This window comes from Gorilla gorilla, chromosome 4 (assembly GCF_029281585.2).
Source record: "Gorilla gorilla gorilla isolate KB3781 chromosome 4, NHGRI_mGorGor1-v2.1_pri, whole genome shotgun sequence".
Lineage (NCBI taxonomy): Eukaryota > Metazoa > Chordata > Mammalia > Primates > Hominidae > Gorilla > Gorilla gorilla.
Window position 1 is genome coordinate 43,256,291 of NC_073228.2, and position 23,913 is coordinate 43,280,203.

General features: G+C 47.5%; 2 protein-coding genes and 1 long non-coding RNA gene across 8 annotated transcripts in view; 2 read left to right on the forward strand and 1 right to left on the reverse strand.

Moving 5' to 3' along the window:
• CALCOCO2 (calcium binding and coiled-coil domain 2) overlaps positions 1–1,652 on the reverse strand; it is a 33,782-nt gene extending 32,130 nt beyond the window's left edge. For 2 of the 4 annotated variants that reach the window (XM_055387708.2, XM_055387707.2), the window contains exon 1: positions 1,540–1,594. The gene's annotated coding sequence lies outside the window, so the exon portion shown is untranslated. Of the gene's footprint in view, positions 1–1,539 lie in introns of all 4 variants that reach the window. The other 2 variants (XM_055387704.2, XM_055387706.2) reach the window with 2 other exon arrangements.
• LOC134758521 (uncharacterized) lies at positions 1,178–12,050 on the forward strand. Its single transcript, XR_010133786.1, has 2 exons — positions 1,178–1,427; positions 11,826–12,050. It is a non-coding gene; the product is annotated as an uncharacterized lncRNA (long non-coding RNA).
• Positions 12,051–15,418: 3,368 nt separating this feature from the next.
• TTLL6 (tubulin tyrosine ligase like 6) overlaps positions 15,419–23,913 on the forward strand; it is a 55,094-nt gene continuing 46,599 nt past the window's right edge. The window contains exons 1-2 of one of the 3 annotated variants that reach the window (XM_055387713.2): positions 15,571–15,677; positions 17,250–17,318. Coding sequence is in view for 2 of the 3 variants with exons in the window: in XM_063706287.1 (XP_063562357.1) it covers positions 15,575–15,677 (103 nt within the window). In the remaining variant the exon portion in view is untranslated. Of the gene's footprint in view, positions 15,678–17,249; positions 17,319–23,913 lie in introns of all 3 variants that reach the window. The other 2 variants (XM_063706287.1, XM_055387712.2) reach the window with 2 other exon arrangements.

Here is a 23,913-nt window from a genome sequence, read left to right on the forward strand (position 1 = left end):
CCAAGTCACAGTACCCTTTTCTGGCCTGTTTCCTCATCAGCAAAATGCATGGCTAAGGCTAGAAAATCTTCAAGGACCTTGCCTGATATAATGATGATCCTAAGTGAAGGAAAAAAGAAGTGAAAGAGTTCATTTAACTCTCTTTTCATCTAAAAATAATTAAGGATACATGACATTCTATCAATACATACTGCCAAATTAAATTTTTGTTTCTTTGTTTTTTGAGACGGAGTCTCACTCTGCTGCCCAGGCTGGAGTGCAGTGGCGCCATCTCGGCTCACCGCACCCTCCGCTGTCTGGGTCCAAGCGATTCTCCTGCCTCAGCCTCCCAAGTAGCTGGGATTACAGGCGCCCGCCACCACGCCCCACTAATTTTTGTATTTTTAGTAAAGACAGCGTTTTGCTATGTTTGCCAAGCTGGTCTTGAACTCCTGACCTCAGGTGATTCTGCCCGCCTGGGCCTCCCAAAGTGCTGAGATTACAGGCGTGAGCCACCGCGCCTAGTCAGCCAAATTAAATTTTTAAAGAGCCACAGATGTACTATCTGACTCGAAAGACAATATGACCTGTTAGTGCCAGGTAACTCAGGATTATTGACTACCTTTTTCAAGGCCCTTTCCATTCCACAGCTGTCATGTCTGCCAAAGGATAGAGTTTCCAGGTCCCTTGAAAATACCTGGGAAACTGAGCCATCTGGATATTCCTTAATCATGTATTCTCCACAAGCTACAAAGACCTACCACATAAAGTCCTTTACTTGCAATGGTGTTTCCAATAATAGAATAAGTTATATTATCCATATTTTACTCAGCTCCAACCATGGTCACTTGTTGGCTTGCATGTGAAGCAAGAATCCAAGTGATAGAAAAGAGTTAACACGTCCAGTGGGGTTGAAAACAATATACGAGTGGGAACATTAGCTCGCAAACTAAGCTGGGTCAGTGGTGGAGGGGCAATGGATTAACTGTAGAGGCAGGTCACGACACTGTCTCTCCTCCTGCCTAGAACGTCTTCTCCGACAGCTGCAGCATACAAAAGGCAAGGCGCTTCAGGGATCAAACCTACTCGTAAAGGGGGACACTGAGGCCCAAAAAGAAAGTAACTTGCTCAGGGTGACGCAACAAGGCTCCACCTCCGCCTCGAAGCCAACGGCGATGACATCCAGGCGAGGGATTACGGAACCACCACAGCCTGGGCCCGCGGGAGGGGACGGGACGCCACGACCCGTGGGGCGGCAGCCGCCGCCTCAAGACCCTCGCCGCCGCCAGGGGTGTCACTTCTTCTCGAGGAGCCTCCCACCCTGCCACACAGCACTGCAGCGCTGCCCTCCGCAGGACAAAACTGCCCCGCAACCCTCCCGGGCCGCGGGAGGGGCTCCAGGGCCTTCAGAACACCACTCCCACTATCACCCCAGAGGGTGAACTGCGGTGAGAACCGAAACTTGCCACACCTCTACCCCCGTGGCCCCTTCTCAGGACTGCAAGTCTGAATGTGGGCATCCCGAGGGCCTAACTGCCCCTTTCCACTTGAGGCACTCACCAGGGACAGCAACCAGCAGCGGCGCGACAGCAACAGGGCAGAGTGGGACGGGGGCGGGGCTAAGCACCCAAGGGAGAGCCTGTCCCGCCTGGCCCCGCCCACACGTCACAACGGTCAGCAAGCCCCGCCCCCGCGCGGCGCTTGCTGGGACTTGTAGTATTCAGGTGACCAGGACCCAGGAGCGGTCTTCTGCCTTTGATGGCTCTCCTAAGTCCTGAGCAGCAATCTCACCGAAAGAAACCTACTTCATCCCCTGGAAGAAGCTGTTTACTTTTCTTTTTTTTCTTTTATACCTTTATTTCTTTTTTCTTTTTCTGTCGTCCAGGCTAGAGTGCCGTGGTGCGAACACGGCTTACTGCAGCCCCGACCTCCCGGGCTCAGGTGATCCTCCCACTTCAGCCTCCTGAGTAGCTGGAACAACCATGGTGCCCATACGGCGCCCGCCACCACGCCAGGCTAATTTTTGTATTTTTAGTAGAGATGGGGTTTTGCCATGTTGCCTAGGCTGGTCTTGAACTCCTGGGCTCAAGAGGTCCAACTGCCTTGGCCTCCCAAATTGTTGGGATTACAGACCTGAGTCATCGCACCCGGGCTACATCTTTATGTCTTTCTTCCCTGAATGAGAAAGCTTTATACATTTGAAGGGCCATTAAGAGGTCATCTTCATTTTTCTCCTGGGTCCACTTAACACTACTTCACGAAGAGTCTTTATTTTTTTTGAGACAGGGTCTCACTCTGTTGCCCAGGCTGGTGTGCAGCGGGGCGATCTCGGCTCAGTGCAATCTCTGCCTCCTGAGTTCAAGCTATTCTCGTGCCTCAGCCTCCCCAGTAGCTGGGATTACAGGCACCGGCCACCATGCCCGGCTCATTTTTTTGTATTTTTAGTAGAGACGGGGTTTCACCATGTTGGCCAGGCTGGCCTTGAACTCCGTCTCAAAAAGAAAAAAGAGAATAAACTCATGGCCAGGCACAGTAGCTCACGCCTGTAATCCCAACATTTTGGGTGGCCAAGGTGGGAGATCTCTTGAGCCCAGAAGTTTCAGATCATCCTGGACAAGATAGGGAGACCCTGTCTCCACAAAAAAATAAAAAAATTAGCCGGGTGTGGCGGTGGGCCCCTGTAGTCCCAGCTACTCAGGAGGCTGAGGAGGTAGGATCACTTGAGCCTGGGAGGTGGAGGCTGCCATAAGCCATGATCACACCACGGCACTCCAGTCTGGGAGACACAGCGAGACCCTGTCTCAAAAAAAAAAAAAAAAAAAAAAAAAAAAAAAAAAAAAAAGAATAAACTCAGTAAGAAAAGAATTCTGCTAAGTCAATTTAAAGAAAATCCCCCATTCTTAATATCTAATAACCCTGGCCTGCCTTCAACAAGAGTCCTGTTAAGTTGGTTTAACAAGAATCTCCTTTTAGTAATTTTCCATGCAGTGACCCCTCACTCTGCTTGTTGGCTATAAATCCCACTTGTCATTATTGTATTCAGAGTGCAGCATAATCTCCCCTTTGGTCCTGAATAAATTCTTCCTTGCCATTTTAACAAGTTTCAGAATATTTTTTTCTTTAACATCCAGAAGATGTTAAATGCTGTATATGCTGTCTATGAAAGATTAAATTCGGAAGTGCCCCTTCTTCCACTGTTTAAATGTGGAAAGAAATTTTTCTGTGCCATCTCAGGCAGGGGAATGAGCATTCCTTTTTTTTTCATCGAGACAGAGTCTTGCCCTGTCGCCTAGGCTGGAGTGCAGTGGCATGATCTGGGCTCACTGCAACCTCCACCTCCCGGGTTCAAATGATTCTCCTGCCTCAGCCTCCTGAGTAGCTGGGACTACAGGCGCCCGCCACCACGCCCGGCTAATTTTTGTATTTTCAGTAGAGACGGGGTTTCACCATATTGGCCAGGCTGGTCTTGAATTCCTGACCTTGTGATCCACCAGCCTCAGCCTTCCAAAGTGCTGGGATTACAGGCATGAGCCGCCACACCCAGCGGGAATGAGCATTCCTAATCTGCTTCCTCACAAGACTGGTGGCATTCAACTGAGATGAATGGATGGTGGGAAATGGTGAGTAAGCCAGGAAGTGGGTCATCCGTCTAAAGTTCAAATCACCTTCTGAGTTACCAAAATAATATCTTCCATTTTAAACTCGGTCTGCAGGGACAAGTGCCCTCAGTATCCTGGATACATTTCCCTTAATTTTACTTATTAGATTTTCTAAAAGCACTGAGAATGAAAACCATCTGCACCCACACAGCTTATTGTCTACATTAACATGATAACTATTTCAGTAAATTAAAAATGAAGGCCGGCCGGCCATGGTGGCTCACGCCTGTAATCCCAGCACTTTGGGAGGCTGAGGCGGGCGGATCATGAGGTCAGGAGTTTGAGACCAGCCTGGCCAACATGGTGAAACCCAATCTCTACTAAAAATGCAAAAGTTAGCTGGGCATGGTGGCAGGCGCCTATAATCCCAGCTACTCGGGAGGGTGAGGCAAGAGAATCGCTTGAACCCAGGAGGCGGAGGTTGCAGTGAACCAAGATTGCGGAGGTTGCAGTGAACGGAGATTGCACCTTTGCACTCCAGCCTGTAGTCCCATCCACTCGGGAGGATGAGGCAGGAGGATCACTTGAGCCCAGGAGTTTGTGGTTGCAATGAGCAGTGATTGCACACTGCACTCGAGCCTGGGCAACAGAGCGAGACCTTGTCTCAGAAAGAAAAAAATTAAAAAAAACTAAACTTACCTTTATAAAACTAATAAAAGGCCACAGATTTAGAATTATGAGAGGGGCCTGAATTCTGCTAAAATGTTGGCATAGTTAAATGATTACCAGCCATTATTCTGGAGGTCACAAGATTTACAACTTTCCCAATTACTCCCATAAATAACATCACTATTGTAGAACCTAAGATTGGCCTCTTGATAGATCCTTTCAGACTTTGGCATTTCTGACAATCAGTTGGCTCCACCAGAACCCAGGACTCTTAACTGGTCTTGTGACCCCCCACCCAGAAACAGACTTAGCACACAAGAAATATTTTCCATACCCCTGTGATTGCATCCCCAACCAATTAGTAGCATCCATTCCCTAGCCCCCTGCCTGCCAAACTATCTTTAAAAAACCCAGCCTCCAAATTTTCAGAGAGAATGATTTGAATAATAATAAAATTCTGCTCTCTCATTTAGCTGGCTCTATGGGTATTAAACTCTTTCCCTATTACAATTCCCCTGTCTTGATAAATTGGCTCTCTCTGAGCAGTGGACAAGAACTCGTTGGGTGTTTATACAACCGCTGGCCTCAAAATACTCTGTAGTGTCTACCAATCCTAAATGATTGTATCATGATCCTTACCCCATCCTAATCAACCCCCAACCCGCATTGAAAGAGCCTACACTTAAACCAAATTTCAAAGACTCAGTATATACCACTATGTGCTCCCTACTTTGAGCCTCCACAACTCTGTCAAAGTAGTGCTCTTCTCACTGCAGTAAGGATAAACTAGACTTTGTTTTATCAACAGGTTATTTTGTTGATATTTTCAGCACCTAAATTCAATAGCACAAAATAAAACAATTAGTCTGATTTCTCTCTCTCTCTCTCTCTCTCTCTCTCCCTCTCTCTCTCTCTTTTTCTTTCACGGAGTCTCCCTCTGTTGCCCAGGCTGGAGTGCAGTGGCATGATCTCAGCTCACTGCAACCTCTGCCTCCTGGGTTCAAGCAATTCTCCTGCCTCAGCCTCCCAAATAACTGGGATTACAGGTGCCCACCACCATGCCAGGCTAATTTTTGTATTTTTAGTAGAGACAGGGTTTCGCCATGTTGGCCATGGTGAACTCCTGGAGTTGAACTCCTGACCTCAGGTGATCCGCCCGCCTTGGCATCCCAAAGTGCTGGCTGGTATTACAGGTATGAGCCACTGCACCTGTTTGTGTGTGTGTGTGTGTGTGTGTGTGTGTGTGTGTGTGTGTGTGTGTGTTTTAAGTAGAGATGGGGTCTCACTGTGTTGCCCAGGCTGGTCTCGAACTCTTGGGCTCAAGTGATCCTCCTGCCTCAGCCTCCCAAAGTGCTGGGATTATAGGCATAAACCACCATTCCCAGGCTAGTCTGATTTATGTATTTATGTATTTATTTATTTATTTATTGAGATGGAGTCTTGCTCTGTCACCCAGGCTGGAGTGCAGTGGTGTGATCTCAGCTCACTGCAACCTCCACCTCCTGGGCTCAGGTGATTCTCCTGCCTCAGCCTCCCAAGTAGCTGGGATTACAGGTGCATGCCACCATGCCCAGATAATTTTTGTATTTTTGGTAGAGACGGGGTTTCACCATGTTGGCCAGGCTGGTCTCAAACTCCTGACCTTAAGTAATCTGCCCATCTCGGGCTGGGTGTGGTGGCTCATGCCTGTAATCCCAGCACTTTGGGAGGCCGAGGCGGGCGGATCACGAGGTCAGGAGATTGAGACCATCCTGGCTAACACGGTGAAACCCCGTCTCTACTAAAAATACAAAAAATTAGCCGGGCGCAGTGGTGGGCGCCTGTAGTCCCAGCTACTCAGGAGGCTGAGGCAGGAGAATGGCGTGAACCCGGGAGGCGGAGCTTGCAGTGGGCTGAGATCTCGCCACTGCACTCCAGCCTGGGTGATGGAGTGAGACTCCATCTCAAAATTAAAAACAAACAAACAAACAAACAAAACCAATCTGCACATCTCGGCCTCCCAAAGTGCTGGGATTATAGGCGTGAGCCGCTGAGCCAGGCCTTAATCTGATTTATTTCTAATAGAAATGTCATGGGAGGGCTGTAGCTGCAACCCTTTATAACTGGATATGGAAGGAATAGGAATTTATATTCAGACCTACAGAGAAAATCTTTTACTTCTATCTTCAACTGCTAAGTCTCAGGGCAAAAAAAAAAAAAAAAAAAAAAAAAGATTGAGGGGGTATGTGGTTACTCTGTGCATGACACAGTAGATTATCTCATTTCATTCTTCTAAGGGAAGTATTTTTATTATTCGCATTTTATAGATGAGAAAAGCAAGGCTTAGAGACATAAAATTATTTTCCCATGCTCACATAGCTAATAAGTGTCATCAGAAGAATTTGAGCAAAGCATTCTGACTCCAGTACCGTACCCTTCACTTTTTTTTTTTTTAAAGAGACAGTGTCAGAGGTGTTTGAACCAGAGTGACTCCATCTTGAATAGGGGCCGGCTAAAATAAAGCTGAGACCTACTGGGCTGCATTCCCAGGAGGTTAGGCATTCTTCGTCACAGGATGAGGCAGGAGGTTGGAACAAGATACAGGTCATAAAAACCTTGCTGATAAAACAGGTTGCAGTAAAGAATCCAGCCAAAACCCACCAAAACCAAGATGGAGATGAAAGGTCGTCCTCACTGCTCATTATACTCTGATTATAATTCATTAGCAGGCTAAAAGACACTCCTACCAGCACTATGACAGTTTACAAATGCCATAGCAATGTCAGGATGTTACCCTATTTGGTCTATAAAGGGGAAGAACTCTCAGTTCCAGGAATTTCCCACCCCTTTCCTAGAAAACTCATGAATTATCCACCCCTTGTTTAGCATATAATCAAGAAATAACGGGCTGGCCGTAGTGGCTTACGCCTGTTATCCCAGCACTTTTGGAGGCCAAGGTGGGAGGATCACAAGGTCAGGATATCGAGACCATCCTGGCTAACACGGTGAAACCTGTCTCTACTAAAAACACAAAAAATTAGCTGGACGTGGTGGCACGTGCCTGTAGTCCCAGTTACTCAGGAGGCTGAGGCACGAGAATCGCTTGAACCCAGGAGGTGGAGGTTGCAGTGAGCCGAGATCACGCCACTGCACTCTAGCCTGGGCAACAGAGTGAGAATCCATCTCAAAAAAAAAAAAAGAGGCTGGGCTCAGTGACTCACACCTGTAATCCCAGCACTTTGGGAGGCCGTGGCGGGTGGATCACCTGAGGTCAGGAGTTCGAGACCAGCCTGGCCAACATGGTGAAACCCCGTCTCCACTAAAAATACAAAAATTAGCCGAGCGTGGTGGAGGCGCCTGTAATCCCAGCTACTTGAGAGGCTGAGGCAGGAGAATCACTTGAACTGGGTCGGTGCGGGGTGGTGAAGGTTGCGGTGAGCCGAGATTGTGCCACTGCACTCCAGCCTGGGCAAAAGAGTGAAATGCCATCTCAAAAAAGAAAGAAAGAAAGAAATAACCATAAAAATATCCAACCAGCAGCCCACCAGGCTGCTCTGCCTATGGAGTAGCCATTCTTTTATTCCTTTACTTCCCTTATAAACTTGCTCTCACCTATGGATTCACCTCGAATTCTTTCTTGCTGGAGATCTAAGAACCCTCCATTGGGGTCTGGATCAGGACTCCTTTCCAGTAACAACAGGATCTCACTCTGTCACTAGGCTGGAGTTCAGTGTCATAATCACCGCTCACTGCAGCCTCAACTTCTGGGGCCCAGGCAATGCTCCTACCTCAGCCTCCTGAGTAGCTGGGACTATAGGCATGCACCATTATAACAGGCTAATTTTTTTTTTTTTTTTTTTTTTTTAAACAGAGTCTTATTCTGTTGCCCAGGCTGGAGTGCAATGGTGTGATCTCGGCTCCTGCAACCTCCACCTCCCAGGTTCAAGCAATTATCCTGTCTCAGCCTCCTGAGTAGCTGGGATTACAGGTGCACACCACCAGGCCCAGCTAATTTTTGTATTTTTAGTAGAGATGGGGTTTCACCATGTTGGTCAGGCTGGTCTCGAACTCCTGACCTCGTAATCCGCCCACCTCAGCCTCCCAAAGTGCTGGGATTACAGGCGTGAGCCACCGCACCCGATGTAGCTGGCTAATTTTTTATTTTATCTAGAGATGGGATCTCACATTATGTTGGCCAGGTGGGTCTCGAACTCCTGGCCTCAGGCAATCCTTCTGCCTCAGCCTCCCAAAGTGCTAGGATACAGGTGTGAGCCACCTCGCGTGGCCCCATTCTTAACCACTATCCTCATTATGTTTTTAATGAAGAATTCAGCAAGCTATAAGGGAAGACAAACACATAAATGACTATAATACCACAAGATATTGGTTTTATTTATTTATTTTTTTGAGATGTAGTCTCACTCTGTTGCCCAGGCTGGAGTCCAGTGGTGCGATCTCAGCTCACTCACTGCAACCTCTGCCTCCAGGGTTCAAGCAATTCTCCCTGCCTCAGCCTCCTGAGTAGCTGGGATTACAGGCGCATGTCATCATGTCCAGCTAATTTTTATATTTTTTAGTAGAGACGGGGTTTCGCCATGTTAGCTAGGTGGGTCTCGAACTCCTGGCCTCAGGTAGTCTGCCTGCCTCAGCCTCCCAAGATGCTGGGATTACAGGCGTGAGCCACTGCACCCAGCCAAGATATTGGCTTTAGAAAAGGAATTTTTACACAGTGCTAAGAGAGCACAGAATCAATTTTTCCTAGGGGCAAGCAGGAAGGCTTCATAGGAAAGATGTTAAAGAAAAAATCATTCTGAAGCCTGTTAAAATAGTAAGGAGGACTTCATCCAGGACTGTTGCATTAGGGACATTACAATAGGTGAAAAAGAGTGTGCTCAACTCCAAATACAATAACGACAAATGGGATTTATAGCTAAGGAGCAGAGTGAGGAAAATCCACGGATGGAAAATTATTAAGAGGAGACATCAAGAGTGGAGGGGGATTCTTGCTAAACCAACTTAACAGGATTCTTGCCAAAGGCAGGCTAGAGATTGATCACATATGAAGAGTGGGGGAGGCTGGGCGCAGCAGCTCACGCCTGTAATCCCAGCACTTTGGGAGGTGAAGGTGGGAGGATCACAAGGTCAGGAGTTTGAGACCAGCCTGGCTAACATAGTGAAACCTGTCTCTACTAAAAATACAAAAAATTAGCTGGGCGTGGTGACGGGCGCCTGTAATCCCAGCTACATGGGAGGCTGAGGCAGGAGAATTGCTTGAACCCAGGAGGTGGAGGTTGCAGTGAGCCAAGATTGCGTCACTGCACTCCAGCCCTGGCGACAGTGAGGACTCCATCTCAAAAAAAAAGAAGAGTGGGGGGTGAGGAATTTGATCAGTTTTTGAGGGTGATCAGTTATCAAGGGTGGGGGGTTCTCTTTAAACTGCCTTAAGCATGTTGCCAAAACTGCTGGGTGCAGTGGCTCACGCCTGTAATCCCAGCTTTTAGGGAGGCAGAGGCGGGAGGATAGCTTGAGCTCAGGAGTTTGAGACCTGCCTGGGCAATATAGCTAGACTCGGTTCTTCACAAAAAGGAAAAAAAAAAGAAGCCAAAAAGCAAAAAAGATTCTTGCTAAAATCAGACTCAGTAAGGACAGACATGGAAGCCCAAGGTCAAAGAGGGCTCAGAGGAGCCTAACTAAAGTTTGGTCAAAGAGAATCTGTGGCTGGGAGTGGTGGCTCACTCCTGTAATCCCAGCACTTTGGGAGGCCGAGGTGGGCGGATCACCTGAGGTTGGGAGTTCAAGACCAGCCTGACCAACATAACATGGAGAAACCCCATCTCTACTAAAAATTCAAAATTTGCTGGGCAAGGTGGTGCATGCCTGTAATCCCAGCTACTCCGGAGGCTGAGGCAGGAAAATGGTTTGAAGCTGGGGAGGGAAGTTTGCAGTGAGCTGAGATGACGCCACTGCACTCCAACCTGGGCGACAGAGTGAGGCTCCATCTCAAAAAAAAAAAAACCCCAAAAAACAAAAAACAAAACAAACAAAAGTAGTACTGGGAGAGCTGGGTGCTGTGGTGCGCACTTTTAATCCTAGCTACTTGGGAGGCTGAGGTGGGAGGGTCACTTAAACCCAGGAGTTAGAGACTACCCTGGGCATCATAGTAAGACTTCATCTCAAAAACAAAAACAAAAACAAAACAAAACAAACAAACCAAAAAACAACCCAAAACTTCTGGTTCACCAGGTCTGACAAAAAAAGAAAAAAGTTATCTGCAGATTTTCAACTGCCTAGGGGATTGATGCTCCTAACCCCTGCATGGTTCAAGGGTCAGCTGTAAAATCCTTAACATGTGTTCGTTTTTATATCTATATGAGAGTCTTGGTTTTATCTTTATTAAGAAAATTCTCTTTTTTTTCCAGTTTTTTTGACATGTAAATACATGTTTGACATAGTCATAGCCTTTATATTTTTTTTCACTTACTACTTTTATTAAGGAAAAAACCTCCTTGGTGCAATGAAACTTCATATATGTTAGTTTCTCTTTTGCTGTAATATAATTGATTCTACCATAATTTACTTAACCATTTTCTAACAATTGAATATTTAAGCTGTTTATTAAAAAAAAATTTTTTTTTTTGAGATGGAGTTTCATTCTTGTTGCCCAGGCTGCAGTGCAATGGCACCATCTTGGCTCACTGCAACCTCTGCCTCTTGGATTCAGGTGATTCTCTTGCCTCAGCCTCCCGAGTAGCTGGGATTACAAGTGCCCGCCATCACACCTGGCTAATTTTTGTCTATTTAGTAGAGATGAGTTTCACAATGTTGGCCAGGCTGGGCTTGAACTCCTGACCTCAAGTGATCCGCCTGCCTTCGCTTCCCAAAGTGCTGTGCTTATAGGTGTGAGCCACCGCACTGGGCCCAATTTTATTTTTTTGATCTGTGGTCTCATTCTGTCGCCCAGGCTGGAGTGCAGAGGCATGATCTTGGCTCACTGCAGCCTCCACCTCCCAGACTCAAGCAATCCTCCTCCCTTAGCCTCCAAGTAGCTGGGGCTCCAGGTGTGCACCACCACACCCAGCTGAGTTTTGTATTTTTAGTAGAGACGGGGTTTCTCCATATTGCCCAAGCTGGTCTTGAACTCCTGGACTCAAGCAAACTGCTCTCCTTGACCTCCCAAGTGCTGGGATTACAGGCATGAGCCACGGTGCCCAAATAATTTTTTTTTTTGAGACGGAGTCTCACTCTGTCATCCAGCCTGGAGTGCAGTGGCAAGATCTTGGCTCACTGCCAACCTCTGCCTCCCGGGTTCAGGTGATTCTCCTGCCTCAGCCTCCTGAGTACCTGGGATTAACAGGTGCCTGCCACCATGCCAGGCTAATTTTTGTTTTTTTAGTAGAGACGAGGTTTCACCATGTTGGCCAAGCTGGTCTCAAACTCCTGACCTCAAGTAATCCGCCCCCCTCGGCCTCCCAAAGTGCTGGGATTACAGGCATGAGCCACTGCGCCCAGCTAATCAGGGCACTGTCTATGGAACTTGTCTGAGGGCCATCTACACCAAGACAAGGATGCTTTAAAAACAGCCATGTTGTTTCCTTACAGGGCAAAAAGAAAAAAAAAACCAACATCTATGAACAGGGAAGTTTGTTTTCCCAGAAGGTGGAGGAGGATGAAGAAGAAAGGCAAAATAAAAACAGAAACCTGCCCGTAATCCCAGCACTTTGGCAGGCAGAGGCGGGCAGATCACCTGAAGTCAGGAGTTCGAGACCAGCCTGGCCTACGTGGCGAAACCCCCATCTTTACTAAAAATAAAAAAAAATTATCTGAGTGCAGTGGCTCACGCCTATAATTCTAGCACTTTGGGAGGCTGAGGTGGGTGGATCACTTGAGGTTAAGAGTTCAAAACCAGCCTGGCCAACATGGCAAAACCCCTTCTCTACTAAAAATACAAAAATTAGCCAGGCGTGATGGCAGGTGCCTGTAGTCCCAGCTACTCAGGAGGCTGAGGGGGCTGAGGCAGGAGAATCGTTTGAACCCGGGAGGTGGAGGTTGCAGTGAGCCGAGATTGTGCCACTGCACTCTAGCCTGGGTGACAGGGCGAGACTCCATCTCGAAAAAACAAAAACAAAAACAAAAAAACCCAGAAACCTGGGAGCTCCACTGCTCATGGGTGGGCAGTCCCCTGTCCAGGGGCTCTTTCAGCCCCATCAGATACAGTTACACATCAAAATGGAGAGGATTCAGAAGAGGTGCTTGGCAGCAGTTTCTATTGCTATTTCTATTTCACTAATATCAGAGCATGTGGAGGAAGGGGTAATGGACTCTATGACCCCACTGCAAGCCTTGAGCAAAGCCATCTCACTTTCCTGGGCCTCAGTTTCCTCATCTGAAAACAGGACAAATGCCATGGAGGTCTCTAAGAACTCTTCTGATTTAAAAGAAGCCCAACTCTGTGATTATATACACTTCTACAACATTCTCTCATGCATTGCAGACTTAAAGCAAAAAAAATCTGGGGTATGCAAAATTTTATCTAAGCATCCTTGCCTCATTCCCACTCCTTACATCATTCCTGGTACACATATCAAGACTTTATTTTGGCTGGGCACGGTGGCTCACACCTGTGATCCCAAGATTTTGAGAGGCAACAAAACAAGATCCCGTCTCTACAAAATTGTTTTTTTAATTAAAAAATTAGTCAGGCATGGTGGTAGGAGCCTGTAATCCTAGCTACTCAGGAGCATTGCTTGAGCCCAGGAGTTTGAGGCTTCAATGAGTCATGACCGTGCCACTGTACTCCAGCCTGGACGACAGAGCAAGACTCCATCTCGAAAAAAACAAAATAAAATTATTTTGGCCGGGTGCAGTGGATCACGCCTGTAATCCCACCACTTTGGGATGCCGAGGCGGGTGGATCACGTGGTCAGGAGTTTGAGACCAGCCTGGCCAACATGGTGAAACCCGTCTCTACTAAAAATACAAAAATTAGCCGGGCATGGTGGCGGGTGTCTGTAATTCCAGCTACTTGGGAGGCTGAGGCAGGAGAATTGCTTGAACCCAGGAGGCAGAGGTTGCAGTGAGCTGAGATCGCGCCACTGCACTCCAGCCTGGGCGACACAGCAAGACTCCGTCTGAAAAAAAAAAATATTTTGACTGGCACAGGAAGAAAGGGCTTCTAGGAGGGACCTTGGTTCAGGGAGCAGAAGCAGGATCTCTGTTTGTTTCATTAACTACTTAAAGGAAGAACTCCAAACTGAGAAAAAACGCTGTGTGTGAAGTGCAGAGCAAACAACCTTACGGGGATTTTACTGTTGTTTTACTATTTATCTATTTAGTCAGGTGGGTGCCTTAGGAACAAAACAGCAGTGAAAACAACAGGGTTGGACCTGGATTTTTCCACACACTCTTGCCTCTGACAGCTCCTAGGACATGGTCCAAATTTTTTGACAATTAGGACCCTCCATCATTCTGCTTCAGTTTTTCATGCCCAGGCCGAGTAGGTCCCTCAGTGTTTACCTTGTGGATTTGTCTGTTTAGGGTTTGCCAGGCACAAATCACTGATATTCTCTGCTTTCCTGGCTGTCACTCGGGTTGAAGCTTGCTTTGCTCTACAGTGAGGGCAGCTCCACTGTTCACCGTGTTCACCCTGTGTTTGCTCCTGACATCAGCCCTGAAAGGACAGTAGTGCCAGGCTCTGGCCTATAAGCTCCCGTTGCAACATCTCATAAATAACCAGTTGTCAGGGATTTTAATGGAAACTCTCTGAAAGCCGTAAATCTTTGCTGCTCTCTCCTGTATCCTCTTCCTCATTTCCATCACAATATCACTCCTGAGGGACCGGAGACCAAACAGGAGCTAGGCAGAGCAGATTGGTAGGACGCTGGGGAAAGACAACAGTGGGATGGGGGAGGGGACCAGGCTGGGACAGTTGGTCTTAGGGAAGCATCTGCTGGGTGACCAGTTAATGATGGTCACTTGGCCCCTTAGGGCATGTGGGGGAGGGGCACCACAGCACGGGGCCACCTGCGGTGGGAAAAGGGAAGAGTGCTGACTGGATGGCAGAGAGGTTTCTGAAAGAGCAGCAGATGGGCCACTGGTTCCACCTTGGGCCTTCTGTTCACTCCGGGGTGACTGTAAGCACCACGTAGTAGGCTTCCAGGGTCGGCTTGAGGCTAAGCTACACCCTTGCCTCTGGTGTTCTGCCTGTGCACATCAGCAGGTGAAGGGGATCTGGGTTGGGAGGAACTTAGGTTACCAACTCAGGCCCAAATGAACACTGTTTATTTATTTATTTGAGACAGAGTTTCCCTCTGTTGCCAGGCTGGAGTGCAGTGGCGCGATCTCAGCTTAATGCAACCTCTGCCTCCTGTGTTCAAGCGATCCTCCCGCCTCAGCCTCCCGATAGCTGGGACCACAGGTACGCGCACCGCGCTCGGTTAATTTTTGTATTTTTAGTAGAGAGGAGGTTTCGCCATGTTGTCCAGCTGGTGTTGAACTTCTGAGCTCAAGCGATCCACCCACCTAGGCCTCCCAAAGTGCTGGGATTACAGGCGTGAGCCACCGCGCTCGGCCATCTACAATGATTTGAATCCAGTCACTACTACAGATTTTCCACCTGAGACCAAATGGTTGCTCTGAGAAACCCAGACCCCTAACCCCTTAAGTCTCACTGACTCTTCAGTCGGTCTAGGCGGCCCTCTCTTACTGATCAGTTCACTGGAGGCCATGACCCCCCACACTCTGGAGGTGAGGTCAGGGTTCAATACGCCTGAGCTGTCATCACAGGTTTGCAACACCCATTTTCCTGTTGAAGAAGCTAAGCCTCACAGAGGTAACGTGGCCTGCCCAATGTGACACAGGCACTAATATGCCTGAGATGCTGATTTAAGTCTCCAACCAGTGTTTTCCCGAGGTGCCTCCTGCTTCAGGTTTGCCCTCTCCCGAAGGCCTAAATTCAAGGTGCCCTCCTCCCTCACCGCAGCCCCGCGCAGCTGGACCTCTGGAGCCAGACGTTCCGGCCGCGCCCGCGCACGGCGCCCGACGGCACCGGCGCGGGTGGGCTGGGGCTGCGGCTTGGCTCGCTGGGCACGGGTAGGGCTGCGGGAGCGAGCGGCGGTCCAGCCCCTGGCGCCCGGGTGCGCGGTGCGCGCGTCCTCCGCGTCTCCCGGGACAACCGTGGGCGCGCCCCTCCCCTAGCGCCTGGGCGGTTAATTGGATTCGGGAGGGAGGGGGCATGGCAGCTACTGCAGGGGCCAATCGAAGGCCTAGAAGGCCCCGTATGCAAATATGAGGGCCGGGCGGACCCAAAGTTAAGGAGAGCGCGGGTCGGGGTTGGGGCTGTCGGGCAGCCAATGGGAGCGTTACTCCTTCATCCTTCGAGGAGGGGGCCGGCAGGTGTGGTTGCAAGCTGGACTAGCAGCCCAGCGGGGCGAGACGGGGGAGTAGGAATTGCGGGTAAGAGCGCCCCAAAGCCCGGTGCTGGCTCCAGACCGCAGCCTCCTGGTGCCTTTCCCCTGAAAACCTGGCTAGACACGTCTCCTTAAACCCACACGGGACCCAGGTCCCCAGGGTAGCCCGCTGCCCTCCCTGGTGGCGTTCCACGGCGCCAGGCACTCACCCTCACGGTCCCTCGGCTCTGGGGCTCCCCCCTTCTCAGTCCCTCTTATTAACGTTCATTTCCCGCCCTCCCCCGATTTCCTAAACCACAGTCCACCAAGGAGCTGTCGCTTAGACACCAGCGATCCCTGGGACTCACACAACTCTCTTCATCCCCTTCATCCCCATCACTGGGTCATTTTCTTCATCACTGTTCTTCCTTTGTCTGGAGAAACCTTCCAGCAAGACACTTTCCATTTTTCATGGCCGGCATAGTCCTCTGCTGATGCCCCTACCGCCTTCCAGCCTGGTGTTCTTTCATTTCCAGTTGTTATTTCTCACCCCTCCTGAAAAAATACTCTTCTGGCTTTGCAGAAAGTTCTCCTCTGGGATTTGAACTCTAGGAAAAATATCACATTGGGGGATGAAGTGGGAAGGGAGCTAACGTTTTGAAAGCACCAGTATGTGCGAGGCACTCCAAAAAAAATTTAATATTTATGCCAATCTTATTATTATATTTTCTTTTTTGTTTGTTTTAAGAGATGGAGGTGGGGGTGGGGGAGCTCACTTTTTTGCCCAGGCTGGTCTCGAACTCCTGAGCTCGAGTGATCCTCCCACTTTGGCTTCCCAAAGTGCTGGAATTACAGGCATGAGTCACCACGCCTGGTTTATATTTTCATTTTACAATATAGCCTTTATTTTGAACCAAGCACTGCTTTAAGGGTATTAGAAATATTAACTCATTTAATCTTTAAAACAGCTCCATAAAATGAATATTATTATCATCCCCATTTTACTTATACAGAAGCTGAGGTACAGAGAGGCTAAGTTACTCACCCATGGTCACACATTCTAGAAACTAGTAGAGCTGGGATTTGGATCCAGATCCATCTGTCTTTGTTAGCAATGCCCTGAATATTGTGGAGAAAATGACTAGGCATGAGCCTGATCTGAATATTGCATCTTCCAATCTTGCAGAATTTCTCAGTTTCTAGCAGAATAAAAGATGGCATCTAAGTCAGCAAGATTCTTATTGTTCCCACTACAGGTGACTTGTCATTCTCAACACTTCTTATTGGCAAAGCCCTTGGGCAATTGGGTGCCCCATCCCTCCCTTGTTAGTCCACATTTTGCTTAGGACCCTTTCAGGCCCCGGGCTGAAATTCAAAGGGTGACTAAAACGAAAAGTCAAAAGACCACAAAAAACATCTTATTTTATCCTGTCTGAATCAAAGCTCAAAGCACTTTTCTAGATGTGAAGCTTTTATCCTCCTAGTGGTCCTGTAATTATAGAGAAGATAGGGAGTGGGAGAGGAAATAATTGCTTGGATTTTTATGACATACTGAGTTGGAGGGGCAAAGCTGAAAGCAAGATCCAGAGGTCTTACCTCCACATCTTTTCTTCCCCCATCCAATTTGACATTTTCCAAGAACTAACCACTGGAAGCCTTCAGAGGGATGCTTCCAGTAGGGAAATGAGGACCAAAAGATGAAAAGGAGGTACGTGAAGGAAAACCTATTATCTGGTGAAAGAGAGGGACTTCACAGACAGACACAATAGGCGAAACTTTCAGTGCTCTATATATTCCTATAGACTAGAAAAAAAGTCCAGGTGATGAAGGTCAGAGATGAAAAAACTTGGCTACAACTTGAAATATGTTCTCCCAGGGTTCTCTTAGTCAACCACCAAATTATTGTTTTCTATCATTATAGGATGCCCGTGTTCATTCAGTTTTGCAAAAGAAATCACTAAACCGCCGGGCGCGGTGGCTCATGCTTGTAATCCCAGCACTTTGGGAGGCTGAGGTGGGCTGATAACCTGAGGTTGGGAGTTTGAGACCAGCCTGACCAACATGGAGAAACCCTGTCTCTACTAAAAATACAAAATTAGCCAGGCGTGGTGGTGCATGCCTGTAGTCCCAGCTCTCGGGAAGCTAAGGCAGGAGAATCACTTGAATCCAGGAGGCAGAGGTTGCGGTGAGCTGAGATCGTGCCATTGCACTCCAGCCTGGGCAACAGGCTGGAGTTTTTTTGAAACTCCGTCTAAAAAAAAAAAAAAAAAAAGGAAAGAAAGAAAGATAAAAGAAAGCACTAAACATTTTCCACCCTCTGCAACACCTCCAGGGGAGAGGAGAGTAGTCAACAGGTATAGTCCTTTAGAAGTGGAAATAAGACAGGGACCCTCCTCTGAGTTTTTTCTAAATAACCAGCAATGGACCCGTCCCAGTGGACCCGTCCCAGTGCTCATTCCCTCCCCCTGGTGGCCAATGTAGGACATTTTCATGCTGTCTAACCAGGATCTTGTTGACAGCCTCTGGCTTGGAAGATCTCAAGATCAAACCCTACACTAAAATGGAAGGAAACATGAGAATTTTTTCAGTGTCTTAACTATATCCTACTTGGAAAGGTGAACTAATACCCTTCCTTAATGACACAATGCTCTTTCTTGTGTCATTAAGAAAAACTGAAGATGCTATTTTGCTATTTACTGTGTTTGTTACATTGGTAGTACGGCTCTTAGTCTTTTTTTTTTTTTTTTTTTTTTTTTTTTGAGACAGTGTCTCCCTCTGTCACCCAGACTGGAGTGCAGTGGTGCGATCTGGGCTAACTGCAACGTCCGCCTCCCAGGTTCAAGCGATTCTCCTGCCCCAGCCTACCGAGTAGCTGGGATTACAGGCGCCTGCCACCATGCCCAGCTAATTTTTGTATTTTTAGTAGAGACGGGGTTTCACCATGTTTGCCAACTTGGTCTCCAACTCCTGACCTCAAGTAACCCACCTGCCTTGGCCTCCCAAAGTGCTGGAATTACAGGCGTGAGCCACCGCACCCGGCCTTAGTCTTTTAAAAACTCTCTAAAGCACTTAGTCCACTTTGTCTGTCCACTAACCCAGCATAATGGGAAGATAACTTGGGGACCAGGAAGCTGGGGCTTTGATGGTGCTTCTGATTTCTTGCTCTCTGGCTGGGTACAAGTCCCCTCCCCTAGCACAGACTGGCAGACGGCAGGGAGTTCAAAACCTCCTCTAAAAAGATTCCTCCCAGCTCTAACATTCAGGAATTCCATAGAAGCTTAGAAAATATTCTAATTACACCCTCAATAGGAGCCCTGGTACAATGTGGACATTGGAGAAAAGAAGGGAAAGAGAGTGAAAATAAATACAAGTAGAAACAATACAGCTGTTACCAGGTTATGGCAGATCTGGAGAGATCCAAGCCCTTGTTGGAGATAGGAATTTAAAGCAGTTGACTTTAAGGAAAATGATGTGGGACCAACTGATTTTTTTTTCTTTTTTTCTTTTTCTTTTTGTTTTTGAGGCAAGGTCTAGTTCTGTCTCCCAGGCTGGAGTGCAGTTGTGTGATCTCTCCTCGCTGCAACCTCAGCCTCCCGGGCTGAAGTGATCCTCCCACCTCAGCCTCCTGAGTAGCTGGGACTACAGGCACATGCCACCACACCTGGCTTATTTATTTATTTATTTATTGGTAGAGTGGGGTTTCACCATGTTGTCCAGGCTGGTGTCAAACCCCTGGGCTCAAGTGCTCTGCCCACCTTGGCCTCCGAAAGTGCTGAGATTACAGGCATGAGCCATTGTGCCTGTCCCCAACTGATTCTTAAGGGACTAAAGTCACTAAGATTGCTTTTGGGAGTTAGGAGATCAGTTACTTTAGTTTATGGTCACACTATTTATGGACGGCCTGCCGAGAGGAAAAGGCAGTGAGGGGAGCATGGAGAGACAGGCTGTGGGGTCAGATGGACATGTCTTCCAACCCCAGCTGTGCCTCTTACTTTAGTCTCTCTGTCTCAGTCTTCTCATCTGTAATAGAGGAAAGAGTATCTATGATAGGTTATTATGAGGATGAGACATTATGTTTATAAATGCTTTAGTGTAATGCCTGCTACTTGGTAAGTGGGTTGTCAATAGTCTATTGTAAGTGAATGAAACAAGCATTTTAAGTGCCAGCTATATGAGAAGGACCCAAGGTTGATGTTTTAACAACGTAAATAACAAATGTTACTTACCTAATGCTCACAACAACACTTCTGTTATATAGCTAAGGAAAATGAACCTTGGAGAAGCTTAATTAATTCATGCATTTATTCATTCTTCCAGCCCATTAATTCAAGGAGCATATGAACATCTCATTTTTAGTATCTTTTCTAGACACTGCTAGGAGCTGAGAATGCAGAGACACAGCCTCTTCCATCAGGAAGTTCACAGTCCAGGGTTACACAGCTGGTAATGGTAGAGAGCACTTTGTGGGTACCTTCTATGTGCCAGGCACTGTTCTAAGAACTTTGTGTTGCATTAAGTCAAATGAGTAAACTCATTTAATCTCCATAACTGGGAGAAGCCACTTTACAGATGAGGAAACTAAGGCAGGAGGTTAAATAAACTGCCTGAGTTCAGACAACTAGGAAGTGGCAGAGCTGGGATTTAAATCCAGACAGACAGACTTCGAAATCTGAGTTCTTAGCTACTACACTGCGGCTGCCTCTTAATAAGTGGCTTAGTCACCTGTAGCTGACGGCAGAGGCCCTTACACCATGATGTATGTATATTTCAGGATGCCACCAGCAGCTCCCCTCACTCCTTTGTATTCTCCTTAGGCCATGTCTTTTGCCTTTCCTCCTTTTATTCCTCAAGGCTACAAGACTGCTTTTGGTGTTGGCACCAACAAAATTGTTACGCAAGACAGTAGGTGGGAACTACCAGGTGAGCAGGGAGTGGTTGCTAAGACTGTTAAGAGAAGTCTTGTAGAACCAAATAAAGTCCACATCTGAAAAATCTGAGCGGGTGGGGGGGGGGGGGGGGGCGGTCCCAGCATCACCTGGGTCAGATTTAATTCTTATTCTGAAAACCAGGGAATTAAAATGCTTTCTGGCTGGGCGTGGTGGCTCACGCCTGTAATCCCAACACTTTGGGAGGCCGAGGTGGGCGGATCACCTGAGTTCAGGAATTTGAAACCAGCCTGGACAACATGGCAAAACCCCGTCTCTACTAAAAATGCAAAAATAATTAGGCTGGCATGGTGACAGGTGCCTGTAATCCCAGCTATTTGGGAGGCTGAGGCAGAAGAATAGCTGGAACCTGGGAGGTGGAGGTTGCAGTGAGCTGGGATCGTGCCATTGCACTCCAGCCTGGGTGACAGAGCAAGACTCTGTCTCAAAAAAAAAAAAAAAAGCTTTCTGCTCAGCCCTGGTGGAAGTAGCTTTTCTTTTCACTTGAAACTGCTTGGAGGCCAGAGATACTAGAGCAGAACCGGTATAAATTCAGATGTCTATAGGGTCAGGCATATAGCTTAAATGAAAGAAGTGGGCTGCGTTTAAGAAAATGTCACCTCTCTTGAGCTGAGCACAGCGGCTCGTGGTTGTAATCCCAGCTACTTCCAAGGTTGAGGCAGGAGGATCTCCTGAGGCCAGGCATTTGAGACCAGCCTGGGCAACATAGCAAGACCATGTCTCTAAAAAAGAGATGTCTCAATGCTACTATAAGAAAAATAGGCTGGGCATGGTGGCTCACACTCGCTTTGAGTAATCCCAGCACTTTGAGTGGCCAAGGTGGGTGGATCACCTGAGGTCAGGAGTTTGAGACCAGCCTGACCAATATGATAAAACTCTGTTCTCTACTAAAAATACAAAACTTAGCCAGGCATGGTGACAGGCACCTGTAATCCCAGCTACTCGGGAGGCTGAGGCAACAGAGTCGCTTGAACCCAGGAAGCAGAGGTTGCAGTGAGCCGAAATCACGCCACTGCACTCTAGCCTGTGTGATGAGTGAGACTCTGTCTCAAAAAAAAAAAAATAATAATAATAATATAAGGATAACTGTCACTTGGCTCCTGTGTCAGGGAGACAAAAAGGAGTGTTGGGCATTGGGGCAGACTGGGAAATGTCTACAGGAGGCATTACTGAGCTCTGGTTGATGGCTGGCGTGAAGGAATAGAGACCTCTCCAAAAGAAATGGAAATCTGCATTTTCTAGTTGTTGGCAACTACATATATATACACACACATACTATATATATATATATATATATATATATACTATATATGTGTATATATGTACTATATATATATACTATATATGTGTATATATGTACTATATATATATACACACATACTATATATGCACATAGGTTTTTTTGTTTGATTGTTTTTTGAGACAGGGTCTCACTGTTGCCCAGTTGGAGTGCAGTGGCATGATCACAGCTCACTGCAGCCTCAATCTCCTGGGCTCAGGTGATTCCCTTACCTCGGCCTCCCGAAGTGTTAGGATTATAGGTATGCGCTACTATGCTCCAGAAGTAGACATTTCTGCAAGCTAGATTCAGCATGCCTGTCCCCAGTAGGCAAACTTTGAAGGAGATGCTCTTTCAGGATCTTTGGAGAGACAGGATTCAGCCTTGGAGATTAAACAGGGAGAGAAGCTTGGGGGAAATGAAAGCAAGGAGGCCAAAGACAAAGCAAAAGTAGTCACATGGCAAGTACCATTTGCCATCTTGCACCTGTCTCGTGTACCATCCAAGATGGCTCTTATGTCATAGGCAGCCTAGAATATGAGGAAATGCAGGCAATAATTCCATGGTGAAACAGTTTATCTAAAAGTGCATGGGCTCAATTTTTTACTTTACATGCATGAGGCCCTCTCATGCAAGAGCAAACATAATTTGACCTTTTTTTTCTTTTCTTTTCCTTTTTTTTTTTTTGAGACAGAGTTTCGCTCTTGTTGTCCAGGCTGGAGTACAATGGCATGATCTCAGCTCACCGCAATCTCTGCCTCCCAGGTTCAAGCAATTCTCCTGCCTCAGCCTCCTGAGGAGGTGGGATTACAGGCATGCACCACCATGCCTGGCTAATTTTCTGTATTTTTAGTAGAGACGGGGTTTCTCCATGTTGGTCAGGCTGCTCTCGAACTCCCGACCTCAGTTGAGGCCTCCCAAAGTGCTGGGATTACAGGCATGAGCCACCGTGCCCGGCCTTTCTTTTCTTTTTTTGAGACAGGGTCTCTGTCATCCAGGCTGGAGTGCAGTGATGCAGCCGTGGCTCACTGCTGCCTCAAACTCTTAGGCTCAAGCAATCCTCCTACCTCAGCCTCCTGAGTAGCTGGGACTACAGGCATACGGCACTGCACTCAGCTAATTTTTTTTTTTTTTTAATAGAGATGGGGTCTCACTTTGTTGCCCAGGCGGGTTTTGAACTCCTGGGCTCAAGCAATCCTCTCACCTTGGCCTCCCAAAATGTTGGGATTACAGGCGTGAGCCATTGCACCTGGCTTACTCTTTGAGGCAGACACATAGAAGGAGCCATGACTTGTTCTTACCACTCAGGCAAGGACTCAAAAATGAGCAAAGAGAACCCGACTTCCAGAGGTCAAACTCAGGGTCAGTTTTCTCTCCCCAAGTTAACATTAACCTTTAGGTAAACAGAGCCACTCCTCCTTGAGGGCTTGGTACATAGGAGCCGTTGCGGAGGGCTGGGGGAGTGGAGCTAGCCGTTTACCTTCAAGGAAGGAAGCAGTCCAAGGTCAAGATTTCAAGTACCTTAGTTCCCCTGAACTTTGCCAAGAATGTGCCTGTTCACTGGGAACAATTGACTCACAAGACCCAGGTTTTATCTGTCCTGAGCACATCTCTTCCTCCCCCTGCTCTGGTGTCACCATAAAGGGTCTTGCCTATAAGTGGCAGCCCTCTTCAGAAAGAGAAAGAAACAAGTGGCAATCCTTGGCTGACGTAACAATTCTGCCATCCCTCTCATTGTAAGCATTCAATGGGAGCATGTATATGAAAATTCTTTGAAAAGCCCAGAGAACTATCCCCACATAAAAGCTTATAATTATATTATTTATAGGTAGCTTCCATAGTTAAAGGGCTCCACACCACCAAATTTGGTTTTAGAAAGGAATAGAGAGGTGGAAGGGTGCAGTCATATCAAAGACATTGGCCGTAGGGTATAAAAGTTGTCTAGAATTAGCAAGTTTGGGCCAGGCGTGGTGGCTTACGCCTGTAATCCCAGCACTTTGGGAGGCCGAGGCGGGCAGATCGTTTGAGGTCAGGAGTTTGAGACCAGGCTGGCCAACATGGTGAAACCCTGTCTCTAC